This window comes from Equus przewalskii, chromosome 6 (genome assembly GCF_037783145.1).
Source record: "Equus przewalskii isolate Varuska chromosome 6, EquPr2, whole genome shotgun sequence".
NCBI classification, from domain to species: Eukaryota; Metazoa; Chordata; class Mammalia; order Perissodactyla; family Equidae; genus Equus; species Equus przewalskii.
In genome coordinates this window covers 32,260,744-32,277,546 of record NC_091836.1, presented here as the reverse complement: position 1 = coordinate 32,277,546, position 16,803 = coordinate 32,260,744, and the positions used below count along the sequence as shown (strand labels likewise).

The 16,803-nt window shown below is 39.4% G+C and overlaps 1 protein-coding gene across 5 annotated transcripts in view; it reads right to left on the bottom strand.

Annotated features, from left to right (window-relative positions):
• Window positions 1–16,803, bottom strand: part of VWA5A (von Willebrand factor A domain containing 5A) — a 46,651-nt gene that overhangs the window by 17,341 nt on the left and 12,507 nt on the right. For 2 of the 5 annotated variants that reach the window (XM_070623336.1, XM_070623335.1), the window contains exons 11-16: window positions 14,302–14,416; window positions 13,372–13,536; window positions 12,992–13,092; window positions 12,351–12,604; window positions 8,967–9,095; window positions 7,096–7,226 (exon numbers count right to left, since the gene is read on the bottom strand). In XM_070623336.1, the coding sequence (XP_070479437.1) occupies window positions 7,096–7,226; window positions 8,967–9,095; window positions 12,351–12,604; window positions 12,992–13,092; window positions 13,372–13,536; window positions 14,302–14,416 (895 nt within the window). Of the gene's footprint in view, window positions 1–2,427; window positions 3,475–4,031; window positions 4,159–7,095; window positions 7,227–8,966; window positions 9,096–12,350; window positions 12,605–12,991; window positions 13,093–13,371; window positions 13,537–14,301; window positions 14,417–16,803 lie in introns of those variants that run through there. The other 3 variants (XR_011540901.1, XM_008518851.2, XR_011540902.1) reach the window with 3 other exon arrangements.

Below are 16,803 nucleotides of genomic sequence, written 5' to 3'. Positions count from 1 at the left end.
GCACAAGAAATGTTAAAAGGAATTCTTCAGGAAGAAGGAAAATGTTATAGGTCAGAAACTCAGATCTACATGAAGAAGAAAGAGTATTGGAGAAGAAATAAATAAAAGTGAAGTAAATTTTTAAATTGATTTAAAAGATAACCTTTTAAAGTAATAATAATAAAGCACTGGATAATTATAATATATGGATAAGAGAAATGAGCAACAACAATTCCCCAATGGATAGGAGGGAGGAATTAGGAAAATTGTTATAAGGTACCTGCACTGCACATAAAGTGGTATAGTGTTATTTCAAGGTGGACTTAAGATTGTTTTCAATATAGATTGCAAATTCTAGGGCAATGACTAAAAAAAATACTAGAAATATATAATTGATATATTAATAATGGAGATAAAACAAAATCACACAAAATGCCTAATTAAAACTAGTGAAGATAAGAGTGGAAAAATTTAAAAAAACAAATGGTGGATATTAATCTAATTATATTAATAATTACTTTAACTATGAATGATATAAACACACCAATTAAAAGAGAGATTGTCAGAGTAGATAAAAAAACAAGACCCAAGTATATGTTGTCTACAAGGCACCCACTTTTAAACATAAAGACTCAAAGAGGTTAAAAGTAAAACGATGGAGAAATATATACCATGCTAACAACTAATCAAAAGAAAGAAAGCTGAAGTGGCTATATTAATCTCAGACAAAGCAGATTCCAGAACAAGGAAAATCATCAGGGAAAAAAGTGAATATTACATAATGATAAAAGGGTCAATTCTCTAAGAAGATATAATACTGCTAAATGTGTATGCACCTAACAAGAGGACCTTAAAATATGTGAGGCAAAAACTCATAGAACTGAAAGGCAAAACAGAATAAGTGGAGTTAGGTCACTGCTTGGGGTTTTTCCTTGCTTTTCTTCTGGTCAATCAGATTCTTCAAGCAGATGGACTGTATTGAAGGAAGCAATGGCTGGGAGTTGAGAGAGGAACAGCAAATGCTGTTGACTGGCTATGCTAAATGCTAAATGACTATGTTGGAATTGGGGAAAATAGGTAATGGGTTTCATTAATAAGTCTACATAGAACTGTGTGCCCTGCATGGGAGGCACTGGGCTCAGTTCGAGTGGGAGAATCTTGAGGCAATGCTATCTGTCATCTTTCTTGTGGCCAAGTCTGCAGCAGCCAGGAAACAACTGCAGGGTGAGAACAACCAAAGGGAGATGAGAGTAGCTTCTCTCCTGGGCTCCTTGCCCAGATTATCAGTTCCTGAAAGCACAGATGGTGCTTCATGTTTTCCTAAAACATGCTTTTAGGAAAACATGCAGCACCGGCCCTGAAAGTGGGCTACAATGAATGTGCCAAAACATCTTCGTTGATTATGAAAACTAATGCTTGTGATTTGAGGAATTTCCAGTTGGTACTACGTTTTATAGCATGAGAATTCAATGGACAAAGAAAACCATGCTGTTTTAAAACTGTAGTTGATTCTGCATTTCAAAGAAGACAAAAGTAAGACTGTTTTTTGTCGTCGTAGTCGTTTCGTCCTTTGCTTTAAAAGTCCCAAAGCACTAGCTTAATTTGGAAGCTGAAGGGTGAGAAAAGGGAGGTGAACAATAAATATAACAAATGTTTTGCATAATAAATGCAAAGGGCCATCTTTTTGTGGGCAGAGTGTAGTTCTACAAGTTTCATGGTCTTGAGAAAGCTGTCTGTTCTATCATTAAATCGAGAGGGCCTGTCTAAATGGCTGACTTGGATACAAGCCTATTTCACAAAACGTCTAAGCCCTGATTTCTAAAAGTTTAATGTGCATAGGAACTACCTGGAGACCTGGTTAAAATGCAGACTTCGATACAGTAGTTCTTGAGGTTGCCTAAAACTCTGCATTTCTAACAAGCTTCTAAGTGATGCCACAGCCCTATTCCACAGGTCACATTCTGCCATAAGCAAACTTGGAAGAAAGTCCTGGGAGATCAGTCTCCACTATGCAAGTAAGGCAAATATTCCTAATGCCAGTCAACTCAACAGGTTAACGGAACTCAGGTCCAGGCCACCAGCTACCTTACTGAACAGATATTGAGGTCCTGTTCAGAATTCTTGGGTATTCAAGATGAAAGTGATAACAGAGTTCTAGTTTAATCCCTTAGTTTTACAGATGGGGATACTTAGCTCCTGAGGGGTTATATCATTTGCCATCATTGCATAACTATTTAAGTGTATGATCAGGACTCTAATCGTAGTTTTCTGTTCAGTGCCCTTTACTTGCCTTATATACTACAGGAAATCAGCCTACAACAGAGGATATGGGGATAGGACACAGTGTGAACTGTACAGGCATCAGAAAAGCTGGGAGGAAAAACAAGAGAGAATAAAACCAAGGCAGGTTCAATGACCTAAATCTATGAAAGATCAGACACAACAAAGTGCAGTGTAGAGACAGTCATTTTAATACTGATACAATAGTACTTTAGAGGACAACATATAGCATGGGGTCATTTCCATCAGGACAGAGTATGTGGGACATATGGGTCAGAAGCAATCAGGAGGAGTACCTTTCTTCTTTATGGGATGAGTGATCTAGGTTGATGTCTCAGGTAAAACTGCCTTTACACTCACTATTTCCTTTTTTATACTACATCAGAGCCTGACTTAGAAGCCCCATGGGTTCAGGCTAGGACTAAAGATTCCATTATCACCTTCTCACTAAGACGTTTAATGATTAAGAAGAAACATCTGTCTCCAACAGGTACAACTCAACCCAAGTCCCTTAGGCAGTGGGAGGAAAGGTATGCAATATAGGATAGCAAAGCCTAAGCAGAATCCACCAAAAAAGTTGCCAACAGTGCCAACTCTCACAGCTGACCCCTTGAGTCTCTTTCTTTGTGATCTTGAGGCCATACTGACCCTGATGTTGGCTTTCAACCTCCCCTCCAGCTCTTCATCCTATCTAAGAATAGAAAACTGTATAGTTCACTAGTCTGGTCCTGATAAGTACATAAGATCAAAAGTGAATAGCCACATATTATGCAGATAATTGTCTAATTTGGGTATTCCCTGACATCAATGCTCCAATCGTTAGTCTGCAGTCTGTGTCACCTGTTTTATATGTTGTCACTCTGGAAAACCTGGGAGGAACGTTACTGCCTATGAATGCTTTGAACTCCTCCAAGAAAGGGCATAGGTTCTGGGACCACTGACACTTGGCTGAGGGTATATGTGGAGATAGAAAGCTCATGTCCAAAGGGAAACGGGAATGACAGGCAAGGTGGGGTGGGCACCCTTTATCTTTATGGCAAGAAACTGACACAATAGGTGTAAAATACAAAAATACATCACAGCATAAGAGATGGTAAAGGAAAGGACAATAGCATAGGAGAGGCACTTGTTTTCCTCAGAAGGCAAACATGGTGGGATCCACGGATGATTTCAGGAAAGCAACAGCAGCTTTCACAAGCACATGCATGATGGAGCCTGTTATGAGGAGAAAACAAGGATTAGGGTGGAGAGACAGCCATGAGAGCAAATGCTCTTCTCCCAGTCTCCCCTAAGCTTCCTGATCAAATCCCCTGAATCTTGCTTTTATCTTTCCTCAGTGGCCCTGACTTTTCTCTTCCTTCTGTCCAGATTCTCTTTTAATCTTCTCTGGTCCCAGAAATATACAGCAGCACTGAGATTATAAACATCCAAGTCCAGTCTTACATACTCAGTACAGTACTCAAATAGTAAAATAAATGCCACTTTATGTATGTCCTTCTCACAATTTGCACTCCCCATCCACATCCCTTTGCCTCTTTACTCACTGCCCCCCATACCCCCTAACCCCCTGCCCAATATAAGATTCCACCCTTATCCTGCCAAGGAAAGAACTATCTGAGAGACCCAAAAAGGTCTGAACCAGGATGGTCAAGGGAGGAGACTATGGGGATTCTCTCTTGGTCCTCCTCTGTCAGGCCTGGAGGCTCAGTACCTGGGAAGATGGCTAGCTTCCTAAGGAGAGAAGGAAATAGGTCTTAGGATTATGCTCCTACCTGCATGGAAGCGAATCCAGGCCACAGCTTTCCTTTCCAGAAGCTCCCACTCATACTGCAAATCCTTATTATAGGTATGCAGCCAGAGCACTGCCAGGACTGTGGCCCAACTTGAGGAATCCACATTCTGTACAACAGATAGAGATTTCCCTGAAGCCTACAAGTTGGAGCAGGGAGCCCCTCAAGAGGATGCAAAAAGTTCTATTCCCCCCTCACTTACCATCCCCCAAATTGACACTAAATGGCATTATCTGATCTCTCTTTACCTCATCTATGATTTGCAAGGCATAATGCCAGGCTCTGAACCTCAGGACAACAATCCATTGAGTCTTAGGGTAGAAAGGCCTTGAATTTTAAACCCAGTGTAACCACCAGTACAGTGCTGGAAACTCCTAAAACACCCCCAACGAGGAATACCCAACTGTGACGAGAGAAGCATATGCATAGTTGCTTACAGATTTTATAAAGTACCTTCAAGTTCTTTTATTTGAATCCTCACCAAAACAAACAAACACAAAATGAGGGATCATAAATAATCACATTTTTAAGAGAGAAAACAGATTCACACAAAAGTGAAATGATTTGCCCAAAATTAGCCTCTAGCAAATGACAGAGCGAGAACTAGAGGCCAAATATTCTGAGTGGAGTCATTTTGCTCAATAGAAAGTCTCAGCTAAAGAACAGAAAGTGTTCTTCCATGACTTCTCACCCACAGCTCCCAACTTTAGTTTCCTGAGTCAACAGATCAAGGGAAGTTCCTCTTTCGTATCATGACTTTTAAAATTTAGAAACAGCTATCATGTCCTCTCCGAGAAGTCTTGTTTCAGATCAAAATTCTAAGTTCTTTTAATTCTTTCTTAAGAGGAGCGCTTATGTCAAAGCAGGAAGACTCCCCATGCTTGTTCTCCTAGTCTAGAAACAAACATGACAGTGATTTTTAAGATATATCTTCTTAAATGGTCACATCTGGAAGTATAGGTACTTACAAAATGCTATGACCACAGCCCAAAAATACATAAGACATGCAGCTTTTCTGATAATCCCGTTCCTTCCACTAATCATGTTTCAAATATGCTGATTCATATTGTTTATGGTCATCTAAAATTTCTGATTTTCATGGGCAACAGCTCTTAAATCATTTTGCTTCTGTTCTCTACTTGTATAGTTGAGAATTTAGAATAAAAAACAGTATTTTTATTACTACTAAGTTGTGTTTTTTTTCCCCATGGAAAATTGAAAGTCATTCTTCAAGGTCTTTTGGGATTCTGCTTTTCTTGTCTCATACTCTAACTTCCAGTTTTGCCACAGACAAATAGGAAAGCACTGGTCTACATCTTCATATAAATCTTCATTGAAAATATGCACCTCCAGAGAATTTGGAGCCTGGTGGGTCTAAAAAACTACTTCAGGTTTGAAAAAATTCATTATTCAGTGCTATGGGTTTTCAACTAGTTTGTACTCAGTTCATATACCCATAATTTAAAAAAAACATTCAAGGGGTCCGCCCAGTGGCATAGTGAAGTTTGTGCACTCCGCATCAGTGGCCCATGATTCATAGGTTCAGATCTGGGTGTGGACCTAGCACATCAAGCCACACTGTGGAGCTTGTCAAGCCACACTGGCAGCATCCCACATAAGTAGAGGAAGACTGGCACAGATGTTAGCTCAGTGACAACCTTCATCAAACAAAAAGAGGAAGGTTGGCAACAGATGTTAGCTCAGCGTCAATATTCCTCACACACACACACAAATTCAAATTCCTTACTGAAATTCAGATATACCAGGGCTCTTGATTCCCTTGATTTATTGGCCCAGTTACCATGCCAAAGGAAATGCTAGTGTAACATGTCTTGTTCCCAATGAAATTAAGAAGTTCATGATCTTTACATTTTCTTCCAATTGTTTATGTTAGCCTTTTAATTATTTGTTCTACAACAGTATTTTTCAACAGAAGTATAAAGCTAGACACACATATAATTTTAAATGTCTTAGTAACCACATGTAAAAATGCAAAAATAAAGAGATACCATTATTTTACAAATATATTTCATTTAACCTAATATATTCAAAATATCATTTGAACATATAATCAATATAAAAATAATTGTAGATGAAATATTTTACCTTCTCTTTTCATATTGTCTTTGAAATCAGTACGTATATCACAATTGTAGCACACCTCAATTCAATCAAAAATTTAGTTCCTCATATGCATTAGCCACATTTCAAGAGCTCAATAACCACAAGTGCCTAGTGGATACCGTATTGTATGGTGCAGTTATAGGATATGTGAAGTTTATTTAATCACCTTCCATATTTTGAAAATTCAGAATGACACTTGTCCTTTAGGCTTTCAGCATTTGTCTGATATTTAACAATTTCTCAATTAGATTTACTAAGTTACCTTGAAATTCTGGAACATAATTTGTCCTCGTCAGCATACTCAAACACATTTGAAATAACTAGCTCATTCCTATGATTACTTCACCTATCCTGACTTAAATAAAATTTTGCTAATTTCTAGACTACTTCCTTTTATATGCAGAGGAGCAAAAATGTGGGTTCTGAAGACAGATAATCTAGAATTGAATTCAGCTCACCACTGACTGGCTGGGTAAACTCAGACACATTATTATGCTTCTCTGGGCTGCAGTTTCTTCATCTTTAAACAGTAACGTGAATAGGATTTACCTTAATTAATTGTTGCGATGAATAAATAAGATCCTGAATGTTAAGTGCTCAGCACAGTGCCTGGCACAGATTAATTTTTCAATAAACATTAGTTATTATAACTAAGATGATTGGCAGAGAGTGTAGTTAAAGTAGAAGAGGACTTTTGCTTTCACTTTGTCACCCATCCACTCTACCAGCATACCATTCGCTCCTTGTTCTTTCTGCTCTAACATATCCAGAAAAATCTTCAGCCTCTATTTATTAGAAATTAATTTAGGCTACGGTGTGCTGTATTCTCCTTCCTCGGGTGAGTCATGATTCACCTCAGTTCTCATTAATGACCCCAATCCTTCAAAAACATACATACTGCTTATTTGTCTCTGAATCTCACCTTGAGAGGGAGTGCTGCCAGTACGTCTTCCAAACTCATACCGAGGACCACGGCCAGACCTTCATTCAGATCCCAGGAACCGTTTGCTTTTTGGAGGGAAATCAGCTGCACAAGGTGCTCATTTCCAAAGACTTTGGGGGAGAAACAGAGAGAGAGGATGGGGAGTTACGGAGTTATTGGTCCCTTAGCATATCTGAGAAAGACAGGTCTGAATTCACAGACAAGCTGTAGTGAGAGTGCAGAGCTAAGCAGATCCTACCAAGATCCCTATTTCAGTTCTTCACCTAGGAGATATGCATTTTCTCTGTGACAATGTCGGCCACCTCAGGGATGGACTGATTTAAGGGGAGCTTCATTTAAAACTTCAGCAATAAGGAAAAGATACAGGGTACTCAAGAACCCATAGGAAACTGCTGTATAAAATCTTATCCAGTCCTGTTCAAACGGTCCTTAAAACTTTAAGCATATTAAAAAATTCTAGACAAATATAGCTTGATTTTTAATTATCAGAACTTTCAAAGCAGTCAGCAGTCTACCTCAAGCAATAGTCTAGTGTCTAATCCCGGTGGTGCGAAAATTGGTTAAAGACCACACAATTTTCATAGAAACTATCTCACACTGGCTATCTATTATAGAAGATGACATACTTAGACCAATGTAGAAATTAGTAGGCAAGAAAAACTGTAACTAGAAAAACAGTTCTACTCCAATGGGGAAAAAAAATCTAATGCTCTGAATTTCAACACCCTTAGTTTGAATCTCAGCTCTGGTAACACTCAAAATTTAATAATTACTTAACTAGTAGGAATCTCAGCCTTCTCTGAAAATTGGAGACAATAATGCCTAATTATTGTCATGGGAAAGAATGTGAAGTACCAAGAAGGCCTCTAATTAGCTCCCTAAAAATAGTAGTTAATTAATTCACAAAAATCAGCAGCATAACACTGCTGGGTAATTTTTCTTTCTACTTTGGTAAGAGGATTCATAAGAGAGAAATCTCAGATTAGGGATATTCTAAGTTAATGGGATATTAGGTCAGCATAGAAAACCAACACAGACTGAGAACCTACTCTGTGGCTAACATTAAGGAGGTTCCCATGACAACTCTGTGAGGTGAGTAGTTGTGCAGCTGAGAGAACTAAGGTTCTAATAAGTGAATTAATTTGCCTAAAATCCCACAGTAATTGAGAGTACACAGATCTGAATCCACCACAGATCTTGAAACACTCTTGCCTAGGGAGAATAAATAAGTAGAGAGTAAGCGGCAAAGAAGAAGTTTAAACAATTAAACAACTGTACACCAGAAACTCTTGCTACAAAAATTGGAGACTAGAAACAAATTTCTTTGAAGCCTGTTTTAGCAGAAAAGGCACCCCTTAGTGATGAAGTGTACTTTGACTCAATCTGTCATGTACATGAGAAGCTCAGTTGCTTGGAACACAATCCAACGACCAAGGGAAATGCTTTGGTGACAGACAGAAAGTCATCAGAGAGCATCAGGAATACCTATCTTGAAATCCAACTTGTAAAAAGATGATCAGTGCAGCAAGGCCGAGATAGGGTGGCAGCAGAGTTCTGCAGGAGGAGGGCTCCAGCCTGCAGGCAAGGTGTGTGAGCTGAGACGGCAAAAGGAGTTTGTTTAACTAGGACTCAAGCCAGACTCCCTTGGGGTAGGTTTCCGGATCCTATAGTGTAGACTAAGGAAGCTATGCTGGGTCTAGAAAATATAGGGAGTGGACAAATCTCACCCTCTGCTTGACGCTTTTCAAACAGACTACCTCTTAGGTAGTAAAAGCCACAAGATAGCAGAATGTTGAAGATTAATTCTTGAGTCCCCATAGATCAGAGAAGAGAACTAAGGCTTATCTCACCTGTATTGCGAGTTTCCAAGTTGGTCCTGTTGCTGGAAGAACGAGCTGTTTCCATCTCAGGAGAGATCTCTTCGGGAGGTCTGCATTTCTTCTTTAGTTTCTGACCAAGAGCTTGGGTTTTGCCTAGTCCTATATGTGTGACAGACAAACACTGGTGAGAAGAAGTCCTTGGAAAGATGCTCACCTAGAGAGTACAGGCCCTTGTTAATCATGGACTTCTAGGGATCATGACCATTCTGCTGGTATGACATCCTCAAGTAATAAGAAGTGCTCCCCATGGGGCCGGCCTGGTGGCGCAGCGGTTAAGTGCACACATTTCACTTTGGCGGCCCGGGGTTCACCAGTTCGGATCTCAGGTGGGGACATGGCACTGCTTGGCAAGCCACACTGTGGTAGGCGTACCACATATAAAGTAGAGGAAGGTGGGCACAGATGTTAGCTCAGGGCCAGTCTTCTTCAGCAAAAATAGGATTGGCGGCAGATGTTAGCTCAGGGCTAATCTCCCTCAAAAAAAAAAGGAAGTGCTCCTTGTGGGCCGAGATGCAGGAGGATGGTAGGAGGACAAGGGCTTTGAATGAGCTGAAAAACACCATTACAGACATTGACACTGAGGCTCCCTCCACTCTCTTTTGTAGGTAAAGGGCCTGATAATTTGAGGTACATACCCTCCTAAACATGTCAGCCTCAGCCACCATCTTTATTGTGCATTTTTTCTTCACCTATGAGCCCACCTCCTGCACACACACTCACCCTCTGAGGCCTTTCTACTGTGTCCTCTGTAACCCTTGATACATGCTAATGATCTTTCCTGCATCTTTAGTTTTATTACAAGAGGCTTCTTCCAACTATTTATCTTGACTTAAAACTAATTTTTCCTTCCAAAAAAAAAAACTGTTCTCCCTCTGTCCCCCTCAAATGGTGGTTGCTCAAGGTATCATACCCTAAGAATCCAGGTTTGGGAGGTAGGGCTGGCAACCTCTTCAGTTCCAATTGCCACATCCAGACCCTCCACCCTCACTGGATTACCTTCTTCATATCCTCACTTCTGTTAACCTCCAACCTCTTTGTCACATCCCATCATTCATTGAAGCATCTGAAAGCCAGATTACAGATTACTACTTCACTGCAAGGCTACAATCATCTTGAGAGATTTCACTACCCATGTACATAATCTATCCAACACCCTAATTCAAAGCTTCTTAACTTTCTCAAATCAAATGGCTTCAGCCTCCATCCTACTTCCGCCATTCCCTCCCAAGCCAGGACCTTGTTATCTAGTAGAACTGTTCTACCTGTAAAAAACACATTGAAAAACAAAATATTGCTTTTTAAATACAATATCCAATTTTTCCAGCTCTCTAACTCAGAGATTCCTATTTTACCTGGTCTTTGACCTCATCAGGACTTCTAAGTCCTTGTTTCCTCTGCTTTTTTCCTATATGTCAATTTCTATCTTTACTCTCTTCTCTATTTAGCCTAAATCTCAGGTCCAATACTTCAGTACTCTCTTATCAATGTCTTCAATTCCATGTCCCTAATTTCCTTTTCATCACATCCATCTGGCAAAACCCCAACTTCAAAACAGAGCCAACACTCTACTCCATTCATGCTTATACCAAAGCTGCCGAGTACTGCTGAAATGAATCACGTAAACCATGATTCCCTTTAGAAGTTTGGTGCCACTAAAAACGTCAAGATATCACAACTAAACTGGACCCTCAAAACTCCTTGACAAATGCTGTTTCTCCCTGGGTATTTCACTCTCCAATTGTCCACAGTGGTTATTTCAAACCCTTTCCTCAAATTCTCTTCTCTACCACTTCTAGTCTCATACTCATTAGTTAAATTTACTGTCTCTTTCACTAAAAATATAGAAAAACTATCACACAGAAACTACAAATACTTGCCTCTCAGCCTATGAACTAAAATGTAATCCCTTTACGTGTCCTCCACTTCCCGGCAATAAGTGGGAGATTGTCCTAATACTTGTCCTATTAAAGGTTAATCCCTCCACTGCAGCCCTAGATCTCACCCTCTCTCACTTCCTCAAACACCCTTCTCAATCAGCTATCCTTTTTCCCAACAATATTTTCAACCTCTCTACTGGCACTTTCCTATTAGCATTACAACACCCTCAAATCTCTCCCATTCTGAAATTTTAAAGAGATATAATGCACAAAAACCCAGCTCAACTCTACAATCTCTTCTATAGATATTCCTACTCCTTCCCCTTTTCAGCTTAATGTTTATAAAATCTATCTTTACAAGCTACCCCTCATTTTCCACCTCTCATTTGCTCTTTAACACTCTCTGATGGGAATTCTTTCCTGATCTCAGCCAATGAAACTGCTCTTGATCAGATTAGCAAGACTTCTTTGATATTAACCCAACAGTCCTTTTTCAATTTTTACTTTGACTTCTCTGCAGTATCTGATTCTTTGATAACTTCATTTATCATAGTTTCTTTTTGTTTTGAATATGTACTCACTTCTTTTCTTCCTATTTCCTTCCTCTTTATTCTGGTTTGGGGAAATCCTCTGTTACCCATCCCTTAGATACTGGGTATTCTTTAGTGTTTCAATCTCATCCTCCTTTTCATCTCACTTATACCTGTCCTCTGAATAATCTCATCCATTCTCATGCCTTCAGTTATTACTGAGATGCTAAGTATTGCCAAATGTCTATCTTCTGACCACCAAACCCATCTATTCACTTTCTACTGGACATCTTCCTGTGGATATTCCACAGGCATCTCAAGTTCAAGGTGCTCTAAAAATAATTAAACTATTTAACTCCCAAATTTGAGTTCTTTTGTTACTCATTTAAATAAATGGTATCCTCATCCACCCAGTTGCACAACTAGAAATCTGGGCTACCTTGAAACCTGCCTCTAGAACTAACATCATCCATTCCCCTCCAGCTGTGGAGTCCTGCCCAGGGAATTTCTCCACCTGATCCTAATCCTCAAGCCCCTAACATCTATAATCAAGCCTGCTTGTCTTATGCCTGAGACAATCCCAATAATCAGCACCCATTCCCTAACACTAGTAGCTTGTTCATCAGCCATATGTGTAATCATTAACCATCTAATTATCAATAGGATAAATCACCTTCAGATTCAGACAGTGGGACTACTCAATTGTGTGTTTTCTATGTTTTAATTTTCCTTGTTTGTTTTCCCTTGGATTATTTTAAATCTCCTTGCCAATGAGATATATTCTAGTACCCTAAAACAGAAAAGTTTATCACCAGCCAGAAATCCTAGATGTGGAGAGACAGGAAAAAAATGCAACTTAAGGACATTTCACAAACTTTCCTTTAAATGATATGTTCAGATATCCAAGACTCCTTATTTTATGTGAGTTTTAATGGGGGAAAACTCACCACTTCGATTATATGATGACATCACAACAGGAGTACTCATTAGAATTGGCCTTGGAACGGCCCTACGAACCAGGGGCCTCTGCACAGGCTTGTTGAGATCCTTGTTGATGGCAATGAAAGCTGTGTGGGAGCTTATGACTCCACACTCAAGGCTGACTTTCAACACATCTTTTTTATCATTTGCTGGAGTCTCCCTGAAACCCATGTCCTTGGTCTGAAGAAAGGACTTGGCAGCGAGGCGGTGAATGGTGAGGCTAAAAGAAAAAAACGATTGTGACTTAGGGAGAAGCATATATGTGCCAGTTACTAAGGGCCCTCAAAAGTTAGGGATGACAGAGGGGAAGAAAAAGCCAGATAGGGGACAGATAAGACTTGAGTGGGTTATAAAGGAGAAGTGACTATAGGGAAATAATTAAGCTGAAAATTAAAAGAAGGAAACCAATCCCTAAGAATGGCAGAGACAGAAAGAGAAAGGAAGAAAGGAAGGAAGGGGGAGGGAGGAAGGGAGGGAAGGAAAGAAAGAAAAGAAAGAAAGCAAAGACAAGACAGAAAGGAAAGTGACAAAGAAAGAAAGGAAAAGAAAGAAGCAAAGAGAAAGAAAGAAAGAAAGAGAAAATAGCAAAGGAAAAATGAATTCTCACTTGGCATCGAGCTTGGGTTGTAGAGAAAACGTCACCTTATTCTCAAAACTCTTGCCCTGGAGTATGTACTTAAGGCAAACTTCTCCTGTGGCCTCTGCTGGCTACAAATGAGAGAAGAGTAGAAATAACGGAAGGGAGAGTTCACCAAGAGAAAGGTCAGAACTGGGGCAGCTCCCCAACCTAACATGTTAACATTCCTGACTAGGAACCAGGTAGCTCGGGAAATCAGAGACCTGAAATGATGGAGAAGGGGGCAGGCTCACTGCACCTGGAAGTGCAATCCCTTGATGAGATCCCACCAGCTTTAATGACATTGTCCAGAGCAGAGTTCAGGGCAGTAGCTATTCTGACTAGAGGAATAAGCGAGAATGAGAACTCACCGGCATCATCCCAGTCAACTGGGCATAGACAATTAACCTCTGACCCCTAAAGATGACAGTCTGCTCTGGGGAAAGCATTTTAGCAGAAAGACCTTGAGGCAAATCCCAGCTCAGAGACACGTCCTCTACCACAGGCTGTAGAGAACGTTTCAGGGCTCTAAGAACCTGGTAGAAGAAAGAAAAAATAAGCACAAAGAACAATAATGGCAACAATGACAACTACTAACTGAATATTTATCACGCACTGGGTACTATGAGACATGATACATGCTATGTCTATTCCTTAACACTATACAAGGAGATGGGTATTATTATTCTTGCTTTACATGTGAGGAAGTTAAAGCTGAGAGTTTTAACATAAATGTGAATGAAGTAAATGTGTAGGAAAGGAGACGCTGGAGAAGTAGAAACAAGAGATGGCACCAACTGGGAAATAGGAACTTAGAAATATAACAAAATGTGGAAGACACCTTCCCTCATGCATACTAACCAAATGGAGTATCAATTTACTGCTTCTTCCAATCTACCAGACATATTACAATTATTCTTTCTCATTTCTCTTTGTATCATTTGCATGGAGGATAGGATATGGTATCTAAGGAGGTCCTAAAGCACAAACCTACAATCTCAATCGTGACAGTCAAAATTAGTAGTCTCTCTGTTTCTGGCCTTAAATATAAAGCCCTACCTCTTCCAGCATCTTGTCCCTGGGCTTCCAACTACTAGGACCAGATGTCATTTCTCCAGAAACTACAGCAGGCCGCTTTTCCATAAGACCAAAAGTAGCCACATTAAGTATACAGCCCAAGGCCTTGGGGATATGAAAATGAATCCCGGAGGCGAGTTATTGCCTCTACTCTTGCAGCAATGCCCACCCTGCTCCACACTCGCTCTAGATCGCCACATCTGGATACAAGGCCTGCCCCTAACCTTGGACTGCATCCTTTCCTTGCCTGTGATAAATTCTGAAGTGCCCCCTGCTACCCGAGCAATGCCTTTTATTAGGCTGGTGGAGGCTCCTTCTCCAATACCAAACGAGAAACATCTGTAATTATAAAAAGACAAGAGATTAGAGAAAGGGACTAAAGAGTGAAATTACAAAATTAATACATAATGGTCAAAAAATACATAAAGAGATAGTCTATTTCCTTGGCCATATGCATAATAGCTACCATTTATTGAGCATATTCCATATTTCAGGAGGTCAAAAGCCTTAAATTAATATTGCAATTTAATCATCACAAGACTCCTAAGAGGCAGGCTTATGTTTCACTTTGCAGATAAAGAACCGAGGCCCAAACAATTTAAGAAATTTGGCCAAGATGGCACACCTACTAAATGGTAGAGATGGCATATGAGCACTGGTTGGTCTGAATATAAGATCCCTCTGGCAAACCATTATATATTATACTGATTCTAGAAGCAGAAAAAACAAAATAATAAGACCACATCTTCATCCATTGTTTTCAAATCAACCAAAGAATGGGTTAATCAGAAGGTAGGGGAGTTAGGAAAAAACTGACACTATCATCAGTGCTAGACTAATATTATACTGGAACCACATCTGCCCCAGCAAGGCCAGTCTCAGTGTGGGAAAGAGTGCCTCCTGCTCTTCTAACTGCTCTCTCCCTGCACTAGTCCCTGTGCATCAAATGGCTGATTAATCACAATTTGACTTCCCAAATAAAACTGTCTATAAACAGAAAATGGATCGGTGATACAAATACAACCATTTTTAGAAAGTGTGACATGGATAGTTCTCATTGTAAATTAATACATTGGAATTTTGGCTTATGCATCAGTCTCTTTTGCGTTGGGTTAGTGTGAGTCATCATCTCCAAGTCTAGTGACACCAGCACAAGGATTAATGTTATGAACTTGTAGTGCTAAGAAGACGACTTCTAATTATGGTGACCTAACTGTGAAAATGCTCCCTAGAGACACAGCCTGCCAGCATCTTGACATTATCACCTTTAAATTTCCAACATGATGTTTGAACTGTGGCTTGTGTTCTTTATGGGTTACAAAGAGCTTTTATATATATGTTTAAGTGTTTCTATACATAAAACAAAAGCTAAACAACATATATTGATGGATAACTATATACCTAGAACTTATTTAAGTGATTCATGTGGATGATAATTATAATAATGGCAAAAATTCATGTAGCATTTATTTTGTGTCAAGCATGGTTCCTAATGCTTTATTTAGTTATACTCTTTTAACCATCACAATAAACATATAAGGTAAGTACTATTATTATCTGCATTTTCAAGTGAGGAAACTGAGACTTAGAGAATTTACTTGATTTGTCCAAACAGCTGGCAAGCAAAAGAACTGGAAGTTAAATGTATGACTTCTGACTTAAAGTATAACATCCTAGGAGAGTTCTGCTCAGAGCAATGCCAAAAGAAACTGTTTTAAAGCCAGTAGAGAACTAGAAAATCTGCATACAATATCTTAAATCATCTCTTTGAAAACACCAAAAGGCTACTGGGGCAATAAGAATCTATGGCCTAGACTTGGGAGAGGAGGGAAGCAGAGAGAGATGAGCTTGGATCTGGTATCCCTCCACCCCTTGAAGCAAGTGTCAAGTACAAACGGATGGCTGAGGGGTTGAAAAGCTAAGCAGTTTCAGATATGGGCCTTCCAAAGACAAGATGTCCCGTAGACACCTCAGGTTTTCACACAACCCTGGAACCTACAGGCTAGAGGTAGAGGCGAATAGAAGTAAACTAGCCATCAAATAACTGAAACTCATTAGACTCTAATCGGACTAATTATCTGCCTCTAGACTAGCAACCTGTCACAAGAAAAGAGGAGGTCTTCTAACAGGGAAGATAACGTCATCTAGAAGCTCAAAGATATTCCTACAATATTTCACATGAAATATCTGACAACTAACAAAGAAACAGAAAATCCCCAAATATTGGGGAATTATACCCTATACTTCTGAATAAGACAGGCTTTAGAAATAAATCATAATGATAATGAGAAAATATTCTCAAGTGGACGCCAGTGGAAAATGACATATCCAAATTCAGGATTCAGCTACAGATAGGCTTAAATTTATAGTTCTAAATACATATATTAGAAAAGAGAAAGAAGTCTAAAAATCAACTACCTGGGCATCCATCTCCAGATGTTAGAAAAAGAATAGCCAATAAACCCAAAGAATTTTAAAGACAGAAATGAGACACGGAAGCAAACATTATTGATATAGAAAACAATCATGCAATAGAGAGGATCAACAAACCCAAAAATGCTGGTGTTTTGAAAAGATTATCAAAATTGACAAGCATTTAGGGCAAGGAACAGAGAAGGCACAAATGAGCAACACCCAGATTGAAAACGTCATACTACCACAGATTCTACAAAATTTAATAATATCACAAGACGATATCGGAGAGAATTTTATGCTAAAAAATTTGA